At 45.8% G+C, this 11,894-nt stretch overlaps 2 protein-coding genes across 2 annotated transcripts; both read left to right on the top strand.

The window, feature by feature from the left end:
* Positions 1–19: 19 nt before the first annotated feature.
* Positions 20–5,464, top strand: selenoo1 (selenoprotein O1). The gene is made up of 9 exons (XM_068603898.1): positions 20–690; positions 931–1,134; positions 1,244–1,421; positions 1,782–1,912; positions 2,001–2,278; positions 2,457–2,625; positions 3,526–3,711; positions 3,952–4,108; positions 4,358–5,464. The coding sequence occupies exons 1-9, from the start codon at positions 149–151 to the stop codon at positions 4,574–4,576; spliced, it is 2,064 nt and encodes a 687-aa protein (XP_068459999.1). The 5' UTR covers positions 20–148; the 3' UTR covers positions 4,577–5,464.
* A 499-nt stretch (positions 5,465–5,963) lies between these two features.
* mapk12a (mitogen-activated protein kinase 12a) lies at positions 5,964–11,683 on the top strand. Its single transcript, XM_068602408.1, has 12 exons — positions 5,964–6,166; positions 6,816–6,945; positions 7,131–7,189; positions 7,394–7,505; positions 7,610–7,639; positions 7,866–7,913; positions 8,129–8,243; positions 10,007–10,078; positions 10,238–10,317; positions 10,483–10,561; positions 10,651–10,824; positions 10,924–11,683. Exons 1-12 carry the CDS (start codon positions 6,048–6,050, stop codon positions 10,989–10,991), a joined length of 1,086 nt encoding a protein of 361 aa, XP_068458509.1. The 5' UTR covers positions 5,964–6,047; the 3' UTR covers positions 10,992–11,683.
* The last annotated feature ends 211 nt before the right edge of the window (positions 11,684–11,894 follow it).

Here is an 11,894-nt window from a genome sequence, read left to right on the forward strand (position 1 = left end):
GTTTCCGGACAGATACGGATGTAACACACAGTCTCGCAAACATCCGCTACAGTTAGGATTACGAAAGCGTGACTTGTGTCCACCTTGTAACTGCGCCAGTGAATACAGACAGTCGCACAAGCGGGGCCGACCAGATGGCCTTGTTTGGATGGCTTATTTAGGACCGTCCCGCATCTTCGTGCCCGGTGTGTCCGCCTTCAGACTCCTCGGTGCGGTCGGGATGGCCGACATGGGTCTCGCGCCCAGTCGCTCCCCGCTCGAGCGGCTCGAGTTCGACAACGTCGCCCTCAAGAAACTCCCCTTGGACTCGTCCGAGGAGCCCGGGGGGCGCCAGGTGAAAGGAGCGTGCTTCTCCCGGGTGAAGCCGCAGCCGCTGACCAAGCCCCGGTTCGTGTCCGTGTCGCACAAAGCGCTGGCGCTGCTGGGGCTCACCGCGGAGGAGGTCGCGAGCGACCCGCTCGGGCCGGAGTACCTCAGCGGGTCCAGAGTCCTGCCTGGATCCGAGCCCGCGGCTCACTGCTACTGCGGCCACCAGTTCGGACAGTTCGCCGGGCAGCTGGGCGACGGGGCGGCCTGCTACCTGGGGGAGGTGAAGGTGCCACCCGGACAAGATCCCGAAGTGCTCCGGGAAAACCCGAGCGGTCGGTGGGAGATTCAGGTGAAAGGAGCTGGATTGACTCCTTATTCCAGGTACAAGGAATTGTTGTTTGTGTATTGTTAGCTCGGGTTATTGTATAATGCTCATTTTATGAAACGCAACAGACATGTGAAACCGTGGAGAGAAGCTAATAAGATAATTTATAGGGAGCAGATGTGGTTGAAGAGTGTTCCTGAGTTTTAAAGGGCTTTGCCACAGTTGATATTTGCAACTGAATTCTATCTTGACACCTTTCTTTGTGATGATCTATCTTTTATTCTGTCCCTCCATAGACAAGCTGATGGCCGTAAGGTCCTGCGCTCCAGCATTAGAGAGTTCCTGTGCAGCGAGGTGATGCACTTCCTGGGTGTCCCCACCACCAGAGCCGGCTCCGTAGTGACCTCAGACAGCACGGTCGTACGAGATGTCTACTACAGTGGGAATCCTCGCCACGAGAGATGCTCCGTGGTCGTCCGTATTGCCCCCACCTTCCTCAGGTGAGCGCTGATTGTCCCCCGCACCCCCCATCTATCGTGGATGTGTGCGATCCTGCACACACACATACACACAAGAGTTGTTTGTCTCAGTTGTGCGCTCTCTGAGCAGGTTTGGATCCTTTGAGATCTTCAAGCAGGCTGACGAGCACACAGGCCGTCAGGGTCCCAGCTATGGACGGGATGAGATCCGAGGTCAGATGATGGATTATGTCATTGAGATGTTTTACCCCAACATCCAGCAGAATCACCCAGATAGGGTGGAGAGGAACGTGGCTTTCTTCAGAGAGGTCAGGGCACATAAGTTACACTACATGCAAATTTCAGCCAGTGAAATGGCTCTTGAATAACTAATGACTGTAAGACTTGAATGTTTTTCCAACGTGTTCTCGCATCAGCAGGTAACAGATTCAAAGTCTGACATTACAGTTTGGAGCCAAAAACATTTGGATCATCTTAATCTGACTCCATGTCAGCTCAATATGAGATTAGCACATTAACCAGGCATTAAACTCTGGATCGACACTTTAGACATTTTCCTCATCTAATTAGTAGGAATCTCATCATTCATACTTGTGGAATGTTATCAGATATTTCTGGAAATGCAGTACAACTCTCATGTCAGATTACTGTCTTGTACCTGCGTGTAGGTGATGCTCCGCACGGCTCGACTCGTGGCTCAGTGGCAGTGTGTGGGTTTCTGCCATGGAGTCCTGAACACAGACAACATGAGCATCCTGGGACTCACGCTGGACTACGGTCCATTTGGCTTTATGGATAGGTCAGTGTTTTGGCCAATTGCTCTTGATTGATCCAACAATGATTATGTTGTTCCTGTATGGTCGCTCAACTTTCCTTATCCCTCTCAGGTTTGATCCGGATTTCATTTGCAACGCCTCCGACAACTCCGGCCGATACTCCTACAAGGCCCAGCCAGCTATCTGCAGGTGGAACCTGGTGAAGCTAGCGGAGGCTCTTGCTCCAGAGCTGCCACCGCAGCGGGCCGAGGCCGTTATGGACGAGTACCTGGATCTGTATAACGGCTTCTACCTGGAGAACATGAGGAAGAAGCTGGGCTTATTGAAGAAGGACGAACCAGAGGATGAGATCCTGATCACAGAGCTGCTGCAGTGCATGCACAACACCGGTGGGATGGATTAAATTATGCATTATATATTGCTAAAGAGAGAGCATTTCATCTTGTGAGAGGCGAAGAGTTTCAGAATACAATTCATACCGTACTGAATATAAAATGTATTTAATCGTCACTGGCGCTACATGCCCGTTACATCATTGTTGTAACCGTTCCTATCTCTCTCCTAAAGGTGCTGACTTCACCAACACCTTCCGTAGCTTGAGTCAGATTACCTGTCCCACTGAGGGAGAAAGTGAAGGAGACGAGGAGCTTGTCAAGAAAGCTACAGACCTCCTGGTGAAGCAGTGCGCCTCCTTAGAGGAGCTCAAGGCTGCAAACAAACCCACTATGGATCCACGGTGAGCTCGCCATGCATGCTGCATGTTTAAAAACACTGGTTTGTTTATTTTATACCGTGACAAAAAGGAAATATGAATGAAACTCAGTTTGGTTTTATTTGGGGTTGTAGGGATTAGGAATGAAAAGGTAAAAGCAGCTTGACCTGATTAGCTGGACGTTTCTTACAATAGCCAAGTCTGTTTAAGGTGTTTGCCCTGCGAGAGATTGCCATGCACTTTGGTAAGGAATAGAAGGTTTCCAGTAACTTGACCATGTCCACTGCCACTGATGGATCAAAACATTTTTTTACCCACAATATGTTTGCTCCGTGAAAAAATAGTGCGTCTTGTAAAATACAAAATTCTTTACTGTAGTTATTCACGGTTCCCAGAATTAGACTATTTGTCGACCTTGTAGTCATAACTTTTATATGATGAACAAATTAAGTACTGAACGGCTGCCATTATTTAATTAAGCACAAGATGGGAAAAGCAAAATTCTTATAAAATATATGTTCAGACTGTCCAATATTTTAGTTGTGTATGGTGTGATGCACGTTGTAGCCTCCAGGTGCCACTAGTGGAGCTTTATATTTTTGCTCTTGTGTATACTGTGAGAGAAAAATCAAGCGTTACATTACATCTTCTTCGGTCAGTTCAGGTCAACGGAGAAAGCTGTAATGACAACACCTTTATCTGTTATCTGAGTTCCTGCCTGAACGTGTGTCCATGTGCATGTATAGTCAGTGGACCAGAACTTAATCATCAATGGTGTTGTTCATTTTGTTCCCTCAGATTCTCTGTATTGTATCAAACAACAATTAAAACCTGGATTTCCTGCACTGGCAGCACTGGTCCTCTTGTTCCTCTAACACGCCAAAAAATTGTATAACCGTTGTGTTTTCTGTCTGCTAATGACAGCGAGCTGGCGATGCTGTTGTCTATGGCTCAGAGCAACCCGGCACTGTTCCAGATGATCTCAGACAGGACGACAATTGCGAGGCAGTTAGAAAAACTCGGCAAACTGAAAGACCTGATGGAGAACAGCCAGGAAGAGCTGAAAACCAAACAGGCAGAAGAGTGGAGTCGCTGGATCACACGCTATAGGTGAGATTTGGAGAAGGAGGGACGAGGGCATGAGTTAGTGAAAGAAAAAGCTGAGGCATATATAACAAGAGGTCGAGGTTGGTGAGACTGCATGTACTTGATAAGAGCTTTGGGTGGATCATCATGGGTGGAAGTGTGACTGATAAAGGGGGCGGACAGGGAGAAAGAAGAGGAAATGGGGCGCTGAGTGTGCGATCGCTGCACTCCCAGTCTGAACGTTTTGTGTTATCCCTGCCGCAGGAAGCGTCTGGCTCGGGAGCTAGAAGGCCAGAGTGATGTGCAGGCCGTGCAGGACGAGAGGGTGAGGGTGATGGACAGCACCAACCCCCGCGTGGTGCTCAGGAACTACATCGCCCAGAATGCAATTGAGGCTGCTGAGAGCGGAGACTTCTCTGAGGTCAGGCTTGGACTTATATTTTTGTGTCCTCATCTTGATTTTGACTGTTGTGCATTTTGAGTTTGATAAGTAATTACAATGTAACCAGAAAAAGTTTCTACTGCGCTGAGAGTTAATTCCAAGTAGCAAAACTAATACTCCAATGCACTCAAGTTACACACAATTCCCTTTTTGTTCTCTTCATCGTTGTTGTTTTCACTTTCAGGGTGTTTACCTGCTCTCACTTCTCACTTCCTCTCTGTGCTGCAGGTCCAGCGAGTCCTCCAGGTTCTGGAGAAGCCTTTCTCTTCGCAGCCAGGTCTGGAGCTGCCTGCATGGGGGGGAGGAGCCGGGGCCACCATGCGGGGAGAGAGGGAAGAAGGAGAGGAGCAAGAGGCGGCCTCTTCATCCACAGCCAGAAATCCTGTTCCCTATGACAGCAGGCCCCCAGCTTGGGCCGATGAAATCTGCGTCACATGATCTTCGTAATAACTTCCCTGTTCGCTGTCCTGCCTAAAATTATGAGAGTTTATTGGTCTTGTGCATTTGTAAGTCCCTTCCACTGAATGTACAACTCTCCATTACTTCGGCAGGCAGCGTCGGGGAAGTTAGCTTGAGGCGCGACACCACATAGGCTACCTAGCTAATCCAAAGCAGACAAGTGGTGGGTTGATGTTAGCGGCACAAATGAAGATATTCTTCTGGTGGCCTTCAGCTCGTTCCCTGTCTGCTTGGTGTTTAACTAGCTATTAATGACGATTCAGACAACAAGTCCTACAGTGACCTGTCTGACTCTGACAAACTCTGAGGTGCCGCCTCAACATATACCAAATAATCTGTGTGTGTGAGAGAGAGAAAAATGGTGATGATGTTTTTGGGCATGTATTTGGATGAAGGGGAGAATTTAACTTAAGCCGCAGTAGACGAACGCACAGCACTGTTTGTTCTCCTATAATATAAGAAACTGTATAGGCATAGAGCCACAGCCATAACTTACCACTTTTGTTACCTGACATGTACAGTGAGCAGAGATACTACTCTGCAGTGGACCGAGAGTGGAGCGAAGGAAAAAAGGGGAACTGTGTGTTTGTAGTAGGCTGTTTTTAGTCGGGTTGTAAACCTCTTAGGGAAAAGATTTATTTTGTCTGATATCTCGCACTAATGGCTTGCCATAATTGAACCATGATCAATCTGTTGGTTTGGCCAATAACTGTAGACTAGTAGTCAAAACCAGGCTATTAAAACTGGACATTTGCACAAAGAGTGGCAGAATTGACATGAAATGATATTGTTAGATTTGTATTTTTCCTTAATACATATGAACTGTATGGTTGATCTCTTCCTAATAAACTGAGCAGTCATTTGACATAAAGTCTAGCTACCATAGCTGCCTTCTTTTCATGAACTTAACACCACCTGCACATTTCTTTGTTGTATAACAGACAGAACTTTAAACTCGTCCTCTTTATGTATATGCCATACTGACCGAGCTGATCAAATCTGACTGTCAGTTTCTTTATGACGGTGTTTCTAACAGTGTGTGCGCGCGCGTGTATGCAGCCCACAGCGTCAGTAATGCTCATGTCCCAGCAAGTCTCACATATTTGCTTCCCCTACTCCTCAAAGCACAGAGGAACTCAGCGCGTACTGCCAACTTTTAGGCTGCAATCCAAACTGCGCACCTACCAACGCATTTCAAAGTAATGGCGTCAGCTTAGTTTCATATTTCTCACATTCCAGTCTCCTTTTCACCTTTTAATTGTAGGCCTCCCGCGGGACTCGGGAGTGGCGTTTTGTGACCTGAGGGTGCGCCCTGAGCGGCTGACACGCAGAGCTGCGCAATGATCCAGGCTTAGCGCATAGGTGGGAGCTGGAACAATGGGTGTGTAGCGACGGAAGAGACACAACAACCAAAGAAGAACATTTCCTAGACGTGTTATTTGATTTTTCAACGAATAGGATGTCCAAGCGAATCAGACCCGGCTATTACCGCCAAGACGTCAATAAAACCGCATGGGAAGTACCGGAGCGGTACCGGGAGCTGAAGCAGGTGGGGACGGGGGCGTACGGGACGGTGTGGTAAGTTGATTTCTGCCAAACTGGGAGAAGATGTACTGCTGGTCGTACGGCGGGTGTTATTGGGAGCGCGGGGACAAAGAACGCGGCGGGACAGATTGTGCCTTCGGCGGCCGCTCGGTGCCACAGCCAAACAAAAGAAAGTATGTGAACGCATGCTGTTTCACTTCCTTGTATGATGGAGACACTTGCGGCCATCGCTTCGCCTCACCACAGTCCCCCATATGCCAGGTATTGAGTTATGTAGAGCGCATGGGAGGCTCCCTGAGAGGGAGAGAGGTGCGCTCACACAAGTTTACCGACGCCGAACAATGAGGAGCAGCTTTCCAAGCAACCTTGTGCGTCTCGCAGCATGCGGCTCCTTTGTTATTCACTCTGTGGGCGGGGACTAAAGTGCCCGGACTGACTCGACGCAACTTAAGAACACATGAACAACTCTGAAACGTTGAGCTCGGGGAAGAAGTGGACATGGGGCCGCCTGCTACAGCCATCACTGCTGGAGTACAGGCAGGGACGTACTGGGACATCTTGAGTATACGGGATGGGCGGGGGGGGGTGGGGGGGGGTCTGCGGGAGGTGGGTGGGTGGGCTAATACAGGTTTGGGCTTATAGTGAACATTCCTGATGTAACATGATGTGTTCTCACTCTCAGCTCAGCAGTGGACTCCAGAACAGGAACCAAAGTGGCAATCAAGAAGCTGTACAGACCTTTCCAGTCGGAGCTCTTCGCCAAGCGGTCCTACAGGGAGCTGAGGCTTCTCAAACACATGAAACATGAAAACGTGAGAGTCAGCATAATCTGTAGTTATGGGGCCCAGGCCCTCGGGGGTCCACAGCTATTTTTCCTGATTGCATTAGTGCACGTGTACAGTTCTGACTGGATGGAGTTTTATTTTACTCGAGCATGCAGCATTTATTTGTTAAGAATGGACCAAAAGTGTAACATGATGGTATATTTCTGCTGCAGGTGATTGGCCTATTTGACGTTTTCACTGCTGACCTCTCTCTGGACAGATTCAATGATTTGTAAGTTGTCTTTCTGCAGCAGGGTAGTTTTGAGCTATATATATATATATATATATATATATATATATATATATATATATATATATATATATATATATATATATATATATATACATATATTAGTGCACAACGTTTTTTCAAAATTATTTCAAAGTTGCATCCTGATGTAAGTTTCCCATTCGTAACGTTTCCTTCTTCCTCAAGTTATCTGGTGATGCCGTTCATGGGGACCGATCTGGGGAAGCTGATGAAACTGCAGAGGCTGTCGGAAGAGAAAATCCAGTATTTGGTTTATCAGATGCTCAAAGGGCTCAAGGTCACGCTCTCTCCTTTAATCGTTGATTATGGACAATTTATGACTTTACTACTTGAGTTTATTTGTTCTGTTGATTAAATCCCTGTTTTATTCTTTTATTACAGTATATCCATTCTGCTGGAATAATTCACAGGGTAAGTGTTTGTTATATTTCCACCATGTATGTGTGAGATAAATATTACATTCAACATCGTTATCTAATTTTAAAAGGACGGTGCTTCCTGTTTAATAACTTCTGCCTTCCCCCTTTCATTACACGACGAGATTTGAGTTTCCTCTTGCTACTGTAGCGTGATCATCCAACACTACTTTGGTACAGACTCACACTCATACTTGATCTTTCCACTTGGATATTTGCAGGACCTCAAACCAGGAAACATTGCCATCAACCAAGACTGTGAGCTCAAGGTACAGTTGTACACATCCTGATAACCCAAACACACATCATGTGCCTTCATTTTAGGATATATAATCGGATGGAGCTATGGTTTAAAATGAACAACCGATAGCTATAAAAAACATATTTTGTCATATCCATAATGTCTTTTAAGAAGACTTGCTTCATCATTATGAGTAAGACGTAGATGTTTCTGTGTCTAACTCCACTGTGTTTCATGTGTCAGATCTTGGACTTTGGTTTGGCGCGCCAAGCAGACAGCGAGATGACGGGGTATGTGGTGACCCGCTGGTACAGAGCCCCGGAGGTCATCCTGAGCTGGATGCACTACACGCAGACTGGTAATGAAGAGCTAATTAAAGGAAGAAAAACCCTGACATCTTTCATCACCGTTGGGTCATGTTCAGTGCTCCCCATTAGCACTGCATTAGTGGTTTTAGAGTTCTCACATGCTCTCAGCTGAGGGCTTCAGCTTCGCCCAGTGGTTCACTTCATTACCCAGGATTACCTTTACATTCTCGAGTGAACAGGCAGAGATTTTGCTTTTGTTTTTTTTTGTTTAAGAATTCTTTTTCAAGTCTTGTTGTTGCAGTGCATTCAGATCAATTCAATTCAGTTTATTTGATATAGCCTCAAATCAGAGATTTGCCTCTGAGGGCTTTACAATCTCCACATCCCTGTCCTGGGACCTCCCATCGGATCAGGAAAAACTCCCCCAAACAATAGAAAAAAAACCTTTCACGTAGAAGAAAGGAAGCAACCTTCAGGAGAGCAACAGAGGAGAACCCCTCGCCCCGGATGGTCAGAAGCAGTAGATGTCATCTGTAATGAACAATGTAACAGAGTTACAGTCAATGAATATGACAGAAATCATTCTTATAATGAGTCGTAGGCATGGACCACGATCCAGATAACCACAATCCATGTCAGCAGAAGGAAATAGAGAGGAGGGGCATCAGCACGGCCACCATGGCACGAGGCAGGACCAGGTCCAGTTTTGATTACAAGGTGTACAAATAGTATGATTCTGGCAACCATGAATACCATGGAAACTTGAGGCAAGAAAGCACAAAGACTCTTTGGAAGAAATAGAGTTAGTAATGTGCATTGAAGTGACATGAATTCATCCAGAAGGAGAGAGAAAAGGAGAGAGGAGCTACTAAGTCTACTAAGATGTCCCTCTGCAGTCTCGGCCTATAGCAGCATATCTAGGGGAAAACCCGAGCCAGCCCTAACTATAAGCTATGAAAGAGGAAAGTCCTAAGTCTACTCTTAACGGAGGTGACTGTGTCTGCCCCCCGGACCGAAAGTGAAAGCTAGTTTCACAGAAGAGGAGCTTGATAACTGAAGGCTCTGGCCCCCATCCTACTTTTTAGGACTCTATGAACCACAAGTGGCCCTGCATTCAGTGAGCGCAGCTCTCTAGTGGGGTAATATGGCACTATAAGCTCTCTCGTGGAGTAATATGGCACTATAAGCTCTTTAGTAGGGTAATATGGCACTACAAGCTCTCTCGTGGGGTAATATGGCACTACAAGCTCTCTCGTGGGGTAATATGGCACTATAAGCTCTCTAGTGGGGTATTATGGTACTATAAGCTCTCTTGTGGGGTAATATGGCACTATGAGCTCCTTAAGATATGATGGTACATCACCAGTTAAAGCTTTGTAGGTGAGAAGAAGTATTTTAAATGTGATTCTTGATCTTACAGGAAGCCAGTGGAGAGCAACTAATACAGGAGTAATGTGATCTCTTTTCTTAGTTTTCGTTAGTACGCGAGCTGCCGCATTCTATTTCAGTCAGACTAGACATTTGTACTTTTCGTCTCTGTATGATTGTGAACAGTGAGTCTATTTCTTTGTAAATAGGTTTTACAAAATAACAGCACAAAATATATTTGTTTGAAAGTGGTAGGATGTGGTATTTTAAAAGATCTTGGTTCATTTTAGTTAGATGGTAATATCATGTATTGCCCACCAGGTGGTGATCTACGCTATTTTTAGGGCATGCAGCTGCTGATCACTGGCCCACAATGTCTTGTAATTGTATGTTGCTTAAGATTGTAACAAAACATCTGAAGTGTTGTGTTCTGTTTCTTTCTAAGTGGATATTTGGTCCGTGGGCTGCATCATGGCTGAGATGCTGCAAGGAAAACCGCTTTTTAAAGGAAGCGACCGTATCCTTTTACCTCACTGACCCTTTTCCTCTGACATGTAGCGGTGAAAGTCATCGGAGTGTAGTTTTTTGCAGGATCAAGTAAAATTTCACAATTATCTGAAATAATTAACCTGTAAATGGGAATAGTCACATTTGACCCTTGACCCCAGCTCTCCAGACCTAAATCAGCTGACCGAGATCATGAAACTCACAGGAACACCGACCCAGGAATTTGCATCAAAACTAGAATCTGACGACGTGAGTTCAGAATATGCAACACATATACAAACTTAAGAAGACACGCCCTGATTTTGTTGTTGCAACATACATATCATGCCCCCAAATCCACTGAATTTTACGAATTGGGAGCACAGGCCAAATCTGGGTTTGTGCTGCATTAAATGGCCTAATTTCTTTTCTTAGGCCAAAGGCTACGTCAAAAGCCTTCCAAAAGTGGAGAAGAAAGACCTTCAGAAAGTGTTTTCTTCAACGAATCCACAAGGTAAGACGCGGCCACCCCTATGCAATGGATGCATTCTCAGTTCCACAGTCAAACTGAGATTTGACTTCCCTTTTCCACTCTTTCATCAGCCGTGTCCGTGCTGGAGTGTATGTTATTGCTTGATCCAGAGAGCAGGGTAACCGCTGCAGAGGCTCTCACGATGCCGTACTTCTCTGAGTTCAGAGAACCAGAGGAGGAGACGGCAGCACAGCCGTATGACCACTCGTCAGACAACACGGACCAGCCCTTGGATCTGTGGAAACGTAAGGATGAGAGGGGGAGGCGGAACTGTGAAGGGGGAAGGAACAGGAAAGAAATGAGCCATTATGTTTTAATGATCAATGCTGTGCTTCTTCCTTTAGGTCACACCTTCACGGAGATCTTGACCTTCAAACCAGTTGTGCCAGATTCCAAGGAAACTGCACTGTAAGACACTGTGTTGGTGGTGCAGCGTGGGACCAGAACAAAGTATCATGTCTTTCTTTAAATCTTGATCTTAACTGGGAGAACTCTTTGATCACAAGGCTCTATGAAAGCCTGAGGATCCAGTTCACAATTCTCTCGAAAGTGCAAGCTGTCATGGTGTGGATTTTTTATTCAGCATCATGTTGGTCCAGCAGCTCTCCTCCTGACGTTAGCATCAGACCTTTCCATCGTCTCCTACAGTGCTGAGGGTTCAGGTCAGGTGTAAATATTATTTCATAAGTAATTTGGTTATCAAGGACTTATGGGGTGTATTACTTGAGTTACTGAGTTCAATTTGACTTCAGTGGTACATATATGTTTGTTTTTTTATTTAGACGAGCTGTTTTTTGTAATATGATGTTTTGTGAAGTAGCTTCCCCTTAAGTGACTACATTTAATTGGCCTTATTGGGACATCCTTGTGCGTGCGTGTGTGTTTGTGTGTGCGCGTGTGTGTGTTGTCTACATGTCTCCTCTGACCTCGTTATTTCTCCCAGTGGCCTTAAGATAACGACAAAACAAAAACACTGCCCAGCTGCTGATCGTACGAAATCCATCCCAGCAGGTTGTGCACATTGCAGCATTCATATCTTAAATTCAGACCAAAAACAGACTTAAATCGGATGATGTTGTTTTTTAAAACACAGATAGTAGCACGTAACACATTTTCTATGTTAATTTGCGAATGACTTATGCATCTTGATCATTAAAGATTATGAAAATGATGCATGTGTTGTGTTTTATTTTTCCTTCATTCCATTATCCAAACCGCTTTTCATATTTCGGTGGCTGGAGCCTATCTCAGCTGACATTGAGTGAGGACAGGGTTCCAGACAGGTCGCTAGTTTATCACACGTATAGTGACAGAC

This window comes from Clinocottus analis, unplaced genomic scaffold (genome assembly GCF_023055335.1).
Source record: "Clinocottus analis isolate CAN_PGR_092001 unplaced genomic scaffold, fCliAna1.0.p SCAF_6, whole genome shotgun sequence".
Taxonomy (NCBI): Eukaryota; Metazoa; Chordata; class Actinopteri; order Perciformes; family Cottidae; genus Clinocottus; species Clinocottus analis.